Source organism: Daktulosphaira vitifoliae, unplaced genomic scaffold, assembly GCF_025091365.1.
Source record: "Daktulosphaira vitifoliae isolate Bord-2020 unplaced genomic scaffold, ASM2509136v1 Scaffold_1, whole genome shotgun sequence".
In the NCBI taxonomy this organism is placed as follows: domain Eukaryota; kingdom Metazoa; phylum Arthropoda; class Insecta; order Hemiptera; family Phylloxeridae; genus Daktulosphaira; species Daktulosphaira vitifoliae.
In genome coordinates, this window is record NW_026099572.1 from 16,859,380 (window position 1) to 16,877,870 (window position 18,491).

Here is an 18,491-nt window from a genome sequence, read left to right on the forward strand (position 1 = left end):
ACGCTTTTATCACAATAATACTAGTATTTTTTGTTCATAATTATTTTAAACTTATTTTAAAAATTATTTTTAACTTTTTAGTTCGATGTGCTTTAAAAGCGTGTTTTTTAGTTTTTTAAACTATATTTATTTTTTACTTTTTAGTTTCATGTTATGATAGTAGTTACTATCAATATCATGGTTTAATGCGTAATCCAAATAGGGCGCACAGGTTGATACCACCAATTTGCACCAAACGCAGCGTAAAATGCCAAGAGCACAAAAAATATTGGACAAAAAAAACCACTCAAAGTTTACGTCGGAAACGCAACAGAACGCAATATCGGTAATCCATATTCGGCGGCGGCCTTATCTCAGTGTCAAGGGCGGGGAGACGACCGATGACAACCGATTGTCATATTAATAGTTGGACGGCTGATATCGAGAGAGACACGGGTGAGCGCCAGCCTAGAGCAAAAAAGCGGTGCCGTGTCAGGTTGTAACGGGTAACGGGAAATCAGGAATCGATTCCGGGGAGGGTGTCTGAGAAACTGCTGTGGTAGCCGTTTCTCAGACGCCTGCTGCTTTCCTTGGATGTGGTATCCAAGGAAAGCAGCAAGCGCGTAAATTACCTACTCCCGGAATATGGAGGTAGTGACGAAAAATGACGATACTGGATTTATCCTTTGTAATCGGAATGAATGAGTTCTATATCTCTAAATAAGAATAAAGTGTGTTAATATATATATTTTTAATAGTAATTAGAATATATATATATATATATATACATGTAAAGCGACTTAAGTACGTAAACGTATCATGCACTAGTTATAACCGTGTTTTGTGGGCGGGCGGGTCGGACTAACATTATACCTGAGGTATAAACAGCGGTAAAAATATATACGTAGCCGTATGGTACGTGGATGGTATTGGTCAGTCAAAATAAAAAATTGTTTATATACATATAATATTGATGACACGCACGTGTGTACGGGTACGATAACCAAAAATAAATTTATACAGTAATAGTATTGCCGGCGTGTGATGAGCGAGGCGTGAGGTGGGGTGAATGCGTTATGACAGTCTAGTCTAGACAACGGAATATGCGATAACGCGTGGCGTTTGGAGAGTTACAAACATACATACATACATACATGCATACATACATACATACATACATACAGGTGAAACTAATATAAGCGTGTTAAAAACTAAAAAACACGCTTTTAAAGCACATCGAACTAAAAAGTTAAAAATAATTTTTAAAATTAACTTAAAACAATAATGAACGAAAAATACTAGTATTATTGTGAAAAAAAGCGTCAGGCGCTCAATATACAAAAAATATGGCATAAAGCACCCACGCTTTTTTTCACAATAATACTAGTATTTTTCGTTCATTATTGTTTTAAGTTAATTTTAAAAATTATTTTTAACTTTTTAGTTCGATGTACTTTAAAAGCGTGTTTTTTAGTTTTTTTAAACTATATTTATTTTTCACTTTTTAGTTTCATGTTATGATAGTAGTTAATATCAATATCATGGTTGTAACGGGTAACAGGAAATAAGGGTTCGATTCCGGAGAGGGAGTCTAAGAAACGGCTACCACATCCAAGGAATTTAGCAGGCGCGTAACGTGGAGGTAGTGACGAAAAATAACGATACGAGAATCATCCTCCGTAATCGGAATGAATACACTACATATCTCTTAATGAGAATAAAGTGTATTAATATATAAGTTTTAATAGTAATTAGAATATATATATATATACAGGGTGATTTTTTTATCATAACCCACTCAATTACTTGCAGAATAATAATAATTTAAACATTTTTTTTTTTTATTATCTTTAGTTACACATTATTCTTGAATTTTTAACTATGTAATACTTTTTAAGTTCATCCCTTATGCCTTGGAAGGGGGTCAACTTTGTTTTTTTAAATGGTAACACATATTTTTAATTTAATAAAATGTTTGAGTTTTTAATTCAATAGTAAATGGCATTTGAATTTTTAATGAAACTTAATTTGTTTATTAGATATAAACATTTAAAGTTTCAAATTTTTGAGTTAATATATAGGTATAATACACAAGGGATTACAAATACAGGTAGCTAATTGATTTTTTATGACATCGATATTAGCAGGTACACAGCATTGTTATTATCAATTGTAGTAAGGCACATTGTTGTGAGTTTATAAATACACTAACTGACAATACAGAAAGTATATCTATTGATAGTCATAATTGATAATAAACAATCCGTGACTGTGATAGCAATATCATAAAAAATCAATTAGCTACCTGTATTTGTAATCCCTTGTGTATTATACCTATATATTAACTCAAAAAATTGAAACTTTAAATGTTTATATCTAATAAACGAATAAAGTTATATTAAAAATTCAAATGACATTTGTTATTGAATTGAAAACTCAAACATTTTATTAAATTAAAAATATGTGTTACCATTTAATAAAATAAAGTTGACCCCCTTCCAAGGCATAAGGGATGAACTTAAAAAGTATTACATAGTTAATAATTCAAGAATAATGTGTAACTAAAGAAAATAATAAAAAAAAAATTTTAAATTATTATTATTCTGTAAGTAATTGAGTGGGTTATGATAAAAAAATCACCCTGTATATATAATTGATGATAAGCGCGCGTCTACGGGTTGGAAAATATTGTTCTCTACGAGTGGTGAGCGGGGTGGGGCGAATGCGTTACAACAGTATAGTCTCAAGGTCATACACGACGGGATACGCGACATAATAACACGTCCCGCGTGGAGTTACAAACTTACAAACAACAAACAACATACACGTGAAACTAATATAAGCGTGTTAAAAACACCCTTTGAAAGAACATCGAACTAAAAAGTTCAAAATAATTTTTAAAATAAGCGTAAAACAATAATGAACGAAAAGTACTAGTAATATTGTGATAAAAGCGTCAGGCGCTCAATATACGAAAAATATAGCACAAAGTACCCACGCTTTTATCTGTAGTAATTGGATGAGGAAGTATTGAATTACGTCGATTTTAGTATAATATAAGCTTTACAATAGTAGTAAGCAATTTTTGAACTCTTAAGCAATATAATAATTCCATATAAAAGGGAAATGCAGGGTAAGCAAATTAATAATGGTGGGAAAAAGAATATAAAAGGGAAATATGAAAAGTATAGGGGGACGATACTGGGCGAGACGAGACTGGACGTTTTGTCGAAGAAACGTCGAGTTACGGGTTAGGTCGTTGATGTAAAAATAACTTTATACTTTTTGTAAGATGTAATTAATTTTTGTGTTAAATTATTATATTATATTTGACTTTGTGTTTAATACATTTCGTAAATAAAATAACTATTTAAAAATCTGGGCTTAGCGCAAATATTTTATATTCACGGTGATCTCGAAATTGTGTGTGTGTGTGCGGCTAGAGTCTAGGTTGGATTGCTGGTCCTTTAGTCAATCTTGATAATTAGTGTACGAGCTGGCTAGTGTTTGGGCTTAACCGTCCTTAAGTGGGTATAGTAAAAAGGTAGTTGTGCTGGTGGCTGACAAGGAGCCACCCTTCAGTCTGCTACTTTTGAGCTAGACTGTGCTGACGGGTCTAAACTCTACCCCTTTAGTAGTCCACTAATTAGAGAGATTGGGGCTGATCAGTTTATCCAACGGGAGGACTCGAGAAGAGCTAGAACGACGAACTCGTCGTCAAAATATATATAAAACATTAATAAACTTTTGTGTCTACGTTGGGGCACTACCGACGTACGACATAAAATTGGGGCCCAACTCAAGGTTCGTACTGATACGACCCCTCGAAGTTTTTTGTGGCATCGAAATTTGTGTGTGCGTGTAATTTCGCGTCAATAAATTGAACCGTCGATCACTACAATACAAGGATTACCTGAAACATTTAACCGGAAGACCCAAGGTTAGTGCAAAATATATTTATATGTATAATAATTTTATTTAGTTATTAAATTTTAGTAATTTAAAAATCTTCCGAGAAAAAAAAATGTTTTGTGTGTGTATTTATAATTTCTCATATGTCTATAATATGAGTAATATCGAGGACATAGATNTTGTGTGTGTATTTATAATTTCTCATATGTCTATAATATGAGTAATATTGAGGACATAGAGGAGAAATTAAAAGAAATTTTTGGGGATAATACTAATTCAGAATTAGATACATTTGCTTTTGACATAATATTTTCTGACCAGGAACTCATTAATATTTTAGACGACGGTATATCACAATTGACTGACCTATTTAATGAACTGACTACAAAAACAAAAAACCATTTACACATTTTTAAAAGATATAAGTTTTAATTTAATTTTATAATTATACAATTTTTTTTTATATATAAACATCTTATTTTTTCTTTTTAATAATAAAAAAGAAAAAAAAAGTTCAATAATTTTAATAAAAATTAATTTCGACTTTCTAGAATATTAATTTGATTACTTAATTATTATGATTTATTATGAATATTAATGAAATTCAAAAATTTAAATTAAACAAAATTAGTGATATATATTCATTAAAAAAAGATGATCTTATAAATTTGTGTAAAAGTAAAAACTTAGACGAATTAGGAAACGTAAATGACTTAAGAACACGTTTAGCTAGATACTTTAGAGCGCAGCTTAAATTGTCAGATATAAAACCTAACTTAAGTCCAGCTGAAATTAAGCAAGTTATTCATGCCTCTTCTAATGATAAACTAATAATCGTAGAGAGTAACGTAGAACCAAGTGTAGAAGGTAATTTGAAAGTATAGGTGAAAAGTTATCAGACATCCTTATTGAAGAAAAAAATCATTCTTACGCGAATACTAGCGATATTACAAAACCGGATCATTTTTATAATAATATTAATAACGCTTCGTCGGGTGATCAAAATAAATTAGAGGGTTCAGGTAAAGAACATTTTTATGAAGATATAGACGATTTAAATAGAACCTTCAAAGAAGAACAAACACCGGGTAATCGTAATAACTTAACAGAGGGAAAAATTTTAGATTTACTTTCATTAACTAATTGCATAGAAACAATAAATTCAAATATTACAAGTATGGAGTCTAATAACCGATCTTGGTTGATGAAACCAGATCATTTTTCGGGTACTGAAGACGTAAGAAAATTTTTCAGGCAGTATGAAAAGGCAAGTGAAATTAATAGATGGAATGAGAGTGATAAAATAAAATTTTTGTCAATATTTTTAAAAGGGACAGCTAGTATATTTTTAGAAAACTTAGAAGATAAAAAATCAATTTGGACATACGAGGAATTAAAAAACGAATTTTTAGACGAATATCAACCAATAGGCTATTTAACTCTAATTAAAAATAAACTGGAAAAACGTAGGCAGGAAGAGTCAGAGTCAGTTATGAGTTATGTAACAGAAATTGAAAACTTATGTAGACAGTTAAATAAACAAATGAGTGAAGAAGATATATGTACTTATATTTTAAGAGGACTAAAAGAATCAGTATTGCATGCTATTTCGTTACATGATAATAGTAGTTTGAAAAATTTAAAAGATAACTTGAAAAAGTTTGAGTTAATGCAGTTTAGAATAAACAATAGAGGAGCCGCTGGTATCAGTGAATACACAGACATTATAAATAGACAGGTATCCCAACTAGATAAATATTCAAAAGAAAGAGAACTTGAGGTTCAAGATTTAAGGAGACAGTTAGATAGAAGAGATAGGGACTATAAAAGAGAAATAGAACGACTTAGCGATGAGATAAAAAATATTCAAGTTTTAGGTAATAATTCTAACAGGTCAGTATATTTTAAAGATCGTAAAAATAATAGTTATAGAAAGTATAACAGAGACAAGAGCTATGAGCGAAATAGAGAATACGCAGACTATAGACCTAATTATAGAGACAAAAGCTCATACCCTAGAAAGAATTACGGTAGTAGAGAACCAAGTTTAGAAAGAAGGTACGATAGATACAGTAGAGATAGATCATTTTCTAAGGAAAGAAATGATATTAACAAGAAATTCAGAGATTTTAGTAATGATAGAAATGAGTACAATCGCTATTCTAGACGTGAGGACTACGATAGACAGTCTTATAGATCACANACGTGAGGACTATGATAGACAGTCTTATAGATCACCATATAATAGAGATAACAGCAGAGAGAGACGGTCAAGGTCTAGAACACCAGAATTTCGTAGGTATGAAAATAACGATCAAATGATTGGTTTAAGTAAGGTCACTTGTTTTAAGTGTAAAGAGGTAGGTCATTATGCCGACAAGTGTACCGTTCAAAAAAACGTATAAGGTCCGAGTCAAATAAAAATCCCGTATATTTGACTCGGAATAATTGTAAATATAATGAGAGTAAAGAATTTTTAAGTATAATAAATAAAGAGAAGTCAGATTATATAAAATTTGTAGAGAGTTGGTATAGTAATGAAGAAATCTATAGAATAAAAAAGTATATTAGTGAAAAAAAAAAGGAAGTCAGCGATATTACATACCTTAATAAAAAATTAGAAGCCGAAAGAAAACGTAGAGTTTTGTCAATGGAAGTCGAATTCAATGGTTTTAAAAGGTTTGCAATTTTAGATACAGGTTCTAATATTAATTCTAAAACAATAGATCACTGTATTACTATGAACCAGTAACAATTATCGGTTTACGACCCGTCAAATTTGAGCGACTTTTATAAATTAACGTGAGTAATACTCACGTCCCCTAAATTTTAATGAATCATAGCTCGTTGATAATTGAATAAAATAAAAAAAATTTTTTACGAACATTTTTTTTTTAATTAAATCAAATTTGATTATATAAAAAAAATAGGATTGCCATTTGAAAATTGAAAGTTGCTACTAATTTAAAGCATAAGAGATGATCATAAAAATGTAATTTTACTCACTGAGCAGCTAACATAATACTTAATAATAAAAAAAAAAAAGATAACTCTTATATTTTCAGAAATAATTTGTGAGGCATAGTTAATCAATCACCCTGTATAAACAAATTAATGAATTATTTATTTAAGTATGCATAAATGGCACTAATCTATGAACTATGAATATTAATTTACGAGTTGTATAAGAACAATGAAACTTAAAAAAATGTTACGCGAACAAAGCATGTTTATAAAACAAAAGATTTACAAAATTTGATAATAGTGTTAATTTTATTTAATATACAATTTTGAAATAATGTGTTACATTGAAACGTCACAGGCATTGTACTTGTTTATTATAGAAATGTTATCTATTAAGAAGTTTTGTACAATACTACACAACTTTGTAAAATTCATGATTTTTTTTTATTAAAAATGTGCATGTCAAATCGGTTTGAAATGATTATGTAAAATTTAATGTGCATTTTTTTTTTTTTTTAATTCTACATCAACATACTCAATACCATTATTTTAACTTGGGTATGAAATATTCTCAATATCTTGTTATCCTTTTTATAATTTTGTAAAATAAAAACAAAAATTAGAATATATCATTCATTTATAAATAATATAAGGAAAAAATAATATAACCAGGACGTAATTAAAGATAGATGAGAATACTCCTCTAAAGATAATATTAAATATGAAGAGATTATTTTCTTTTCGTTTGAAGGCAGTAGAGAATTCTTTAATTAATATAAAATCATGGTAGTTAACCCCCCTATATTCTATGTTATAAAAGTTATCTCGATCACATGACAAATACGCCCTGTTGTTGGGACCCACTTGAAAATAATGTACTGGGACGCAATTATGAGCCAGGTAATTAAAATCACTATCATAAAAAATGCTTCAATTAAATTTGTAGATATTTTTTTATTTAAAAAATTGGTAGATTATTCCAAAAGCAACCTGATTTCCTATTTCCTTATTTATAAGTGTAATATATTAAATATATATATATATTTAAAGGGAAATGATTTTATTTAAAAAAAAAGTATATCGAATGAAAGAAGTATATAAATATTATTTCTCATTAAAAAATTGTATTGTTTCATACATTTTTCAAAAAGTTATAGCGTTATAAAGTTAAAACTGTAAAATATAAAATTGAAAATTTTAACACAAATATAGCATACGGTAGCCAATTTTACCGTGAAGACAAAATAAAGCTCGAAATTTTTTTTCCATAATAAAGTATATTACATAATATTAATTTAAGATATATATAAAAGTCACACCTTCCGGAACACTTTCAAATGTTAATTTTTTATGAAAAAGTTGTCTTTTTAAATCCCTCCCCTGTGGGCATGTAAAGGGTCAGATTTATAAAAAAATTATACCAAATGATAGGTAAAGACATCTATAAAAAAAAATTATATTGATTTGATTTTGAGTAAAAAAAATGTCAAAAATTATCAATTTTTAAATGTGTAATTTTTTTGGAGATCTCCCCTATTTACGGGGAACAAGGGAAATTTTTTAGTAAATGTTTTTAACTAGATACGATTTGTGATATTTTGATATATGTTTGAAAGAAATCTAAGAAAAAGTGGTAACAGATACAAAAAAAAAAAATAATAATAATAAAAAAAATCATATTAAAATTAATATTAAAATACCTTTTCAGCTGCGCATCGAAGCTAAAATTGAATTCTTCAATTTTTTTTTATTTAAGAAATACTAAAAAGTTATCAGTTTTTTTTTAATAATTATTTTTTAAATACCTTTATATTATGTCGAACATTGTCAGTTAATAACTCTCGTTTTTACCCTTCCCATATACATTATTTTTCTTAAATATCAAAGTCATACTATACTCATTGTTAAATAATTTAAAGTAGACTAGCAAATTTTGACATTTCTCTGAACCAACTTTATTTTAATAAGACATTAACAAAATAAAATCATAGATAGTGTATAATTTTTAGAAAGAATTGTTGAATTTTTCAAAAAGTAAATTATTTGCTTAATTATATTCTGAAGATTTATGATTTATAAATATAATGTATTCATAAATACTTAAAGCAATTTAATTTAGTATGAAATTAATATTCCAAATTTAATACTGCAATTTTTACTGAAGAATGATAAAGTAGTTGTACATTTCATTACATTCATTCAATATGAAAAACGTGTATCAAAAAACAAAACCCAGCCCAGTGGGGTCGCGGCATAGTGGGCACGTTGCATAGTTGAGTCCAGTATAGATTTAATCTGACAGTGATTGAAATCACTATCATAAGAAACGCTTCATGCAAATCTCTAGATAGTGTTTAATTCTAAAAAATTGATGGATAATTACAACAGCAACATCAACTTCTATTTCCTCAATTATACCCAGATTAGTAATTCTTTCAATTTTAAATTTTAATTTCAATTAAAATATATATTATATCATTTTTAAAATTAATTGTTTTCAAATTATTATTGATTTTGATTTTTAATATGTTAAAAGTAATCATTTCGAACCTAATTTTTTTTGTCATTTAAAGTGAAAGTTTTAATAAAAAAAAAATGAATTTATTACAATAACTTTTAGCTCAACTTGCAAGTTTGAAATTGACATTATTAAATAAAAAAAAATTAAATTGTTAAGATTAATACGCAATCAGAAAATTTTATAATTACTTTTTACAGTACATTTATCAGAGAAATTCGATTTTTTTTACATTTTTATCGTAATAGATCACTTAAATAAAAATCAAAGTAATCATTTCTAATTAACTTATGGTGTTTAAAAAGATTCTACAATGGAAATATTCAGAATTTAATTAATTTTAATGATTATATATCTAAAAAAACCTATAAAAAAAAAGTTGTTAAAAAGATTTACTCAATTGAGCGTATTATAAAATTTGATTATAATTGTAAAAATCCATCGTGAAACTAAAAATCATTTTTTTTTAAATTTATGATTTATATAGCAACATATTATAAAAAAATTTGGAATATTATAGTCTAGTAGTAGCACACACAAATAGAGTAAAAAAATTATTAAATTACAAAGTAAAATGATTTAATTTTGTAGTTGAAACCTATCATATCAAGTCTAATTCGACAATAAATACTTTAAGAATATTAGAAATTAATGATTTTAATTGTTTGTATGGAAAAAACTGCTTAAGCTACTTTTTATTAGAATAAGGAATATTTTTTCGATTTTTAAGAGTAATAACTTAAACTAAATACAAATTGGAATCATTTGACGTATCGTTGAAAAAAGTAGGTCTAGTGAGGGTTGGCAAAATAAATCGTAGCCAGAAAAAGAACCACATAGTAAAATAATATTAACATGAATATAAATTTCTTCTCACGGGGGGAGACTATAGTGATAAGATCTTTTATATTTATTAAAGTTGTTGAATCTAAATGAGATAAATATCAAATGATTTGAAAATTTTATTCTAACTCAAAAAAAAATGCAAAATAGCAACCGACGGATATGAACCTCGTGCCCTAAGCGTGAAAGAGACCAAACCCAACCCAACCGATTCGGCAACTGTTCGTTGCTTTCGGCACATGATAAAATTGGCTATATAAGCCAACCCAAATTTAAAAATTACTTATTCAACTTTAAAAAAGTAAAAAAAATTTAATAAATTTAATTTCTTATGTCTTACGAACTTTATTCTATGTCAATTAAATTATATAATATTCATGAAAGTCAGTGTATTCCCCTAATAAGATATTTTAAAATAAGATAAAATATAAAACCCAGAATTTTAATACAAAAATAGCATATTTTTGAATACGGTAGCCATTTGCGCATAGAAGATAGGTCGTCGGAACAAATTTTTTATTTTTTATTTTTTATTTTATAGTACATGTCATAAGCTTTAATTTGACATATGTTTAAAGGACGCAGTATTTCCAGAACATTTTCATAAGTTAAGTTGAAAAAGTTCTAATTTTTATACAACNTTTCAAAAGTTTAGTTGAAAAAGTTCTATTTTTTATACAATGTTTCAAAGTTTGAACCCCCCCTATATAAGGGGAAATTGTCCAATTTTAATAAAAAGTATGTCAAATGAAAGATGTACTTATAATGTATTTAGAAAAATAAATTGTGCTGATACTTACATTTTTCAAAAAGTTATAGCAATTTTAAGTTGAAAATTTNGAAAAGTTATAGCATTTTTAAGTTGAAAATTAAAAATTGAAAATCGAAAATTTTAACACAAAAATAGCGTTTTTTTAACTACGGCAGCCGTTTGCATGCAGAAGATAAAGTGTCGGGACAAATTTTTTTTTTTCATTTTATAGTACATAATATAAGCTTTAATTTGGTATATGTTTAAAGGACGCAGTATTTCCTGAACATTTTCAAAAATTAAGTTGAAAGAGTTAATTTTTGTAAAAAAGTTGCTATTTCAAATCCCCCCCTAGTGAGTGGGTTAAGTGTTAAAATTTCAAAAAAATGATATCAAATAAAAGGGAAATATCTAAGGTTTTAGTATTAAAAAAAAATTATGTTGATTTGTTGATTTTTGAAAAAGTTATGGAAGTTTTAAGAAAAAAAAGTGAAAAAAATGACAAAATTTACCGATTTTTAAAATTATAATTTTTTTGGAGATTTCCCCCATTTGCGGGGAACGAGGGAAAATTTTTAAATTTTTAAGGGTAATGTCTTCAACTAGATACAATTTGTGATCTTTTGACGTATTGTTGAAAGAAATCGGTCCAGTGAGAGCTGAGAAAAAGTAGTGACAGACACAAAAAATAAAAATAAAATAAACACATCATGGTAAAATTAATACCTTCTCAGCTTCGCATCGAAGCTAAAAATAATAATAATACAAATTTAATTTAGATATTTTTCATTAGTAATCTAACCTTTGTTTCCGGTAATATCATTTTTTCCATGTTAACGTCTTTAGTGAAATCAACAAGAGTCATTGTAATACCGAATTTTGATGCCACTTTTGAAAAATAACGGTTTGTGCCACCATACATATCATCTCCAGCTAGTACATGATCACCAGATTTCAAAAGATGTGCGACAGCCGTCGTTGCCCCTAAACCAGACGAATAAGTGAGACAATATTTAGCATCTTCTAAAGCAGCAATGCACTCTTGTAATACTGATCTACTTGGATTTCCACTTCTTCCATACTCAAAACCCTTTCAAAAAAGTGGACTAATTGTAAATGTTTTACTTATGATACCAATTAAACATCTAATCACTAAATATTACTTTTAATGAATACAAGTTTTTTGGTCGCATTTAATTTGTGCCAAAAATTACATATAGTATTAAGGGTTTAGGTAACTTTAGATCTTTGAAAAGTCAATCAGTCCGTTTTGATATTTTAGCGTGTGTAAATCGATAAATATAAGTAATACCGGGGTGTTAGTCAAAAGTATTTATAACAGTCTTACTGACTATTTCATCTGATATTTTAATATACAATTTATATTATGGGGTGTTTGCGGTTGCTACCTTACTTTAAAAACAGACTCAAATGCCCTGCAAAAATAATACATCAATTCAAATTTCAAAAACATTGTATTATCATAGCTACATGGGTCAATAAACAAATATTCTGTTATCAATTGAGTAAACAATAAATATATCATACTGAATTATTGATATTCGTACCGGATGCAAGATGTAACTGTTTTTATCGCGTCTTTTTTGTCGCACAGTTAACGAAAATAATTAATAACTGTAATGAATTGATAAATATAAAATTCAACGCTTACTATGACCCCGGCACTACGTTAAATTATATAATATTAAAATAGTAAGTATTATTATAATTTATAATTACTATTTATGTTGATTGTAATTCATGATCTATGGCAAAATTAAAAGAAGAAGAATTTACTTAAGTAGGTATATATAGTTTTATATGGCCTGATGAAATTTCAAAATAGTCTACTTGAAATTTCGCACCCCCCCACCAAAAAAAAGAAAAACTGAAATGATGTCCCTAGTCTAATGTACAGAAACGTAAGTTTTGACGCATAGGGTCACAGGTTCGATCCCCAGGGTGCCAACGAATATTTCTTGTGATTTTCTCATTGATGGTGTCTGGTCTCTGACGCAATCCGGCCATAATAACCATCCAGTCCATCATTGGCTTAGCCAAGAACCATCTTTGACTTGCTAGCATGTGACAGAGGGTCACCATCCTCTATAGCATGTTAAGTTTGGGAAATAGAAGAATGCAAAACTGATCATTTAATTAACTTAATATTTACATCTAATTTTCGAGATTATAATTTTAATTTTTCAATGTACATACGAATTAATATATATTATTTATTTCTATACCTATATAAAATCTGGGGCAAAATAATTCAAATTAATGTCCTCAAGTTTTTTACTCACGTAATGTTTAGCTGGAGCAATTTGTTTAAAAGTAGTTGTCATTGATATTGGGGGTATAACATTTCGAAATGTCCATTTGTCTGGGTTTTGTCCAGCATGAATAGCCTTAGTTCCAAAATGTGGATCTATTGCCAATTTAAAAATTTTATTAGGATCGGACATTTCTGTAAAAAACAAATAAAATGTCAAATTTAAAATAAAAAATGAAATAATATGTAAAAAGTATGAAAAATAATTAAATAATAATTTTGTATGAAAAAGTTTTAAAAGTAAATTTTTTTGTTATTCCGTTTTACATAAAATGATTGCTAAAAAATTGGGATAAAATCATGCTTTAATATAATTATATTTTGGTTCAATATTTATTAATATTAAGCTATCAAGAATATGTTATTATTGTACTATTTAAAGTGAAATATATCCTCAAATACTACTTTATAGACTTAGATTGAACGTTATACAAATGTAATATTTAATTAATTGACACAGGAATTCAATTAAATAGGAATTAGACATCCCCAAAACTTTTGAAGATTGCTTACATTGTTATATAAAAATATTTTTAAAATTCGAGAAAAATTTAGTACCTTCAAACATTTTATTCTACTTGAGTCTATAATGTTTATCCATTATAAAACATAATTTAACTTAAAATTAGTTGCGTAGCCAGCAATATTACTTTAACGTGACCTCGTCAAATTTCTAATTTCTCGCGCGGAGGAGACCTAATTTTTTATAAATAGTAGGCATTTATTTGGGTTTCTCATAAGTTTAGTTTGCTAATTCTAATGCTAAGAAGAGAAAAGCTAGCAAACAGTGGAGTAATTAGGGTTTCATTTTAAGTGGAGATATATATAAGAACATTTTTCACTTCTTCCAAATAAAAAAAATTTATCTTCGCCATATAATTATTTTTTTATGGGGGATATGACACCCATATTCTCTTCATAATTACGCCATGGCTAGCAAAATAAAGATAACAGATTAAAATTAGTTAAATATTATTTAAGACTTTATCAGTTATTATTATGAATTAAAGCAATAATTTTATCTTCGATGCGAAGATAAGAAGGTATTTTTATTATTTAATAGCTTGGAGGGAGGCTAACCCTAATATCTTTCCCCTTAGTAAACCATTAAATAACTTTTAATCATAATCATATGATATCATTTAATCATAAGGCTAATGTGATATTTTGAAAAATAGTATTTCAAAACCACTATCAAATTAAACAGAATCATTTTTTAAAATGAAAATTTAAGTATCTTGACAAGTTGATTAAGAATTATTTTAAACTTCGTTGTGGTTTCTGTCCTCCGTCCTATTAGGAAAATTATTTGTTAATGATAAAATTTAGAAAATATATTAAAAATTGTATTATGGATGTCTCCCCAACCACCCCATAAGTTATCACACTATAATGGTTTCAATAAAATACTTAGGTTAATCGATTTAATTATTTTCAAAAAGTATTAAGATCTAAACAATTAAGACACACAAAAAATGTTAGTAGAAATAACAATTGATAAATTATTAATTTACTTACTTATTTGATTTTGCGGATTATAATTATGGATAATAAATACCGCAAAACTGTTGTTTGGCAATTACAGAGGTAAGCACGTGGCTGGTAAATAACAACTACCAGTGAATTGAAACTAATAGAGTAGCTAACCACTTAATAATGTTTTGGTGATACAATGTACATCCTACTATCATGTTGTTGTCAATAGTCCTTGATGATGCGCATGCGCTAAGTGCTATACATGCATTTTTTACCACTTTTCATATTCAAAATTTTACCAACTTAGCTTAAATAAAGAAGTGATTATTTTTTTTATTAATTAAGGTGTAATACGATCAAAAATTATCAGAGCCTATATATAGAACTTCATAAGGAAGATGTTTAATTCTTAAACATTTAGGCATAAAAATAAATTATACCAATAACATAAACTTAAACAACATTTCTTTTAAAATAACTTTTCAAGTATGTAACAATAAAAATGGACATATGTTAACATGCTTACATACAAGTCTTTAGTGTTTCACAAAGAGGTTTTTATTAAAAAAATCATTAATAAAGTGGCAAGTGAGAATTGAGTATTTTCCTATATAACACAATTATTTGCAAAAAATAAAGGTTATTAATAAATAGTTTTGAATGTATATTAGCCTGTTTAAAAAATCGCCAGACTTAAAAAAAAAGTAAAATTATTTCATTGGCTCGAAATCTTGAAAATTATTTTTATTATATTAAAATTATCGTAAAACAATTATATTTTAATTGTGCTTAGTCTCTTTAAAAATTAATTTTTACGATCCGTTAATTTCTAGCCAACTTAATTTTGATGTTTTAAATATACAATTTTACATTAACTTGACCTATTGAGTAGTATAGATTATTTTAAGTAACATATATTTTTATTAAAAATAACATATATTCATTCATTTTTAAATTCATATCGATTATTTCTTAATTTTTTAATGTATTCACTTTTTATGAAATTAAATTATTGAATTTGTCAATTTAGTAAATAAGATAAAAGAATTAGATCACCTAAGAAAAAAATAATTACTAGGTATATCATTTCTGTCAAGTTAACATTTTTCTTATGAATATCATACACCTAAATAGTACCGTAGTTTTGCCACAGAGTCATATGAGTGAATGATACCCATTGAATTTATAGGTATATTTACCGAAGTTAGTAAGTTGAGCAATATGTTTTATGAAAAATGAGTCTTCTACATAAGTTCTTTAAAAATTGTTTTTAGGCGACAAAATTACCAGAAATTGGAAGCTAAATAATAAAAATACTTTGAAAAAACTAAAAAATGTTTAGAAGGGGTTATGTTAACTATTCACATTCATGCGTTTAACGCACATGCGAACTGGATGATTGAATATATAGAATGCGGGTGGCATTCTATATTTATTTGGAATTTTCAAAATATAAGAATGCGAGTGAAAAAATATAAATAAAAGGCAATATTTATGATTTTGTGTAGGGCGTAATCAGAGGAGTCTAAAGAGGTATTAACCCTCCAAAAATTATGAAAATTACACATTGATTTATATAGATATATTTTTAAGGGAAGAAATTAAGTTAGATACCCAAACATTTTGTTAAAATTGCAACTTTGGCCAAGTACTTATGATATCGCTCTTATTCAAAGGATTTTTGAAAATGTACATATTTCATAAGGTAATTCAATAATTCATAAACACATTTATGTATAGTATTAAAAATTTAGTGGCGTTTGCTCTTGTTGACTTTTATTTTATCATTACAAGAAATATTCATTCAAGTCTTTAAGCGAAAAATGGTATAGTTAGTAATTGATAAATTTAACTTCGTATGTATAACATTAAATTTAGAACTTTTGTATTTAACACGATCATTTTTCTATAAGTTGAATTGATATGCATAGGAACGAAACAAATAAAAGACAAAAATAGTATAATTTTCATAAATAAATTACATTAAGCATATAAAATTGAATACTTTAGTCTATTAATTACATTATGTACACATAAACTTCTACAAAATTTTAAATCACAACTCTGGAATGTTAAGTAAAAATTAATTACGTATATAATGTAAAAAAATAAATAGTATATTATAACTAATTTTATAATAAGCTTACATTTACAATAATAATATTATAAATTTTAATTTTAAGTACGGAGGTTACGTCTCTGTTTTTTTTCAAGATTTTAAACATTAATAAAATTAAATTTCGTCAACTTATTATCATGAAAACTAATGATAATATGAATCTTCGATTCTAATCGTAAGTACCTAAATGATTCGTGAAAATATTTGTAGCATAACAGAAAATTGGATATTAATTTAAATGGCACTATTTAAAATATTTTAAATATAAATTTTTAAATATTAGGAATGTTGTATAGAAAAATATAAAACATTTAGATATACATAGAGATATGTGTCAAAGGTGAAAAAATTATAAGTATTAACAGTTACTGCATAATACTTAAAAAATACAGGATAAATTTGCTTAACATAAAATGGCAGTGGATAAGTTGCTAATTGATTTTAAGACATAAGCTAAAATGGTATTTTTTCAAATAATATAAATAAAATATTAAAATCCTTTTATTTAAAATAATAATTTTAATTTAAAGAAGACTAGAAAAATATGATTAATTTCGATAAAAACTTTTTCGATTATTTAAATATAAAAACTTCCAAAATTTTGAAGTAAAAATATATTTTACAAATTTAAATTATTTCACTAATAAAAAGTTATACTATATATACAGGGCAATAGATTGAGGATAAGACAATTACTTTTTCATATACTATTGAGAACTTTATATTTTTGAAAAAAATATTTGGTTCAAAAAACTATAAAATATTATTATATAGCTAAATAATTAATTTTCTTAAATGGGAACTATTATTTTTAACTACAAGCATTTAAATACATAGAGTAGGTATGTGTTACAAATGGGTACAGCTAGTAAAAGTGTAAGTGCATTCTGCTTGCTCTACATATCTACTCTATGTATTAATATGCTGTAACGAATAAAAATAAATTGTAAGAACAAAAGAGTTTAAAATTTTTTTTCTATTATCTCTTAAGTATTATTACTTTTTTATTGCAATCAAGTGATTTAAAAATTGAGCTTTTACTTTCCAAATTTATACACAATAAGATTTACACTTAAAAGTAGTTAAAAATTGTGATTCCATTTAAGCAAATCAAAGTTAAGTATTTTTTTTTACTCTGAAAGAATGAATAAATTATATAACCATAAGTCATTTTAAAGTTTTTGAACTTCATATTTTTTTTCAAGTTTAAATTTCTCAATAATTTCTGAAAAAGTAAGTGTCTTATCCTTAATCTATTCCCCTGTTTCAGTCCTAACTGACAATAAGAGAAGTATGTGGATTTGTCAGATAGAACTGAGACATCTTATATATAAAAGTAAAGTCAGTAACGAATCTTCTGAAAAAAAAAAATAATAATCAAATAAATAAAAGATAAAAATTCTCTAACCTTTTTTTGGACATCACAACTTAAAATATAAATAAATAGCACTAAAAAATCATATTGATAAAAAAAAAATGAGACCATTAGTTATTTTCATCTTAAAGAACATTTGTTACATTAAAATCAAAATTCATTTTTGAAAGCCACATTGAAGTGAGTGCTTATTGGAAATATATTTGCATTTTTTTATTGTAA

At 26.7% G+C, this 18,491-nt stretch overlaps 1 protein-coding gene across 1 annotated transcript in view; it reads right to left on the reverse strand.

The window, feature by feature from the left end:
- The window catches only part of LOC126910480 (cystathionine gamma-lyase), a 25,822-nt gene extending 10,839 nt beyond the window's left edge, over nt 1–14,983 (reverse strand). Inside the window, exons 1-3 of the mRNA XM_050693090.1 lie at nt 14,818–14,983; nt 13,271–13,434; nt 11,770–12,057 (exon numbers count right to left, since the gene is read on the reverse strand). Of these exons, the coding sequence (XP_050549047.1) occupies nt 11,770–12,057; nt 13,271–13,432 (450 nt within the window). The 5' untranslated portion in view covers nt 13,433–13,434; nt 14,818–14,983. The remainder of the gene's footprint in view (nt 1–11,769; nt 12,058–13,270; nt 13,435–14,817) is intronic.
- Between the last annotated feature and the right edge of the window lie 3,508 nt (nt 14,984–18,491).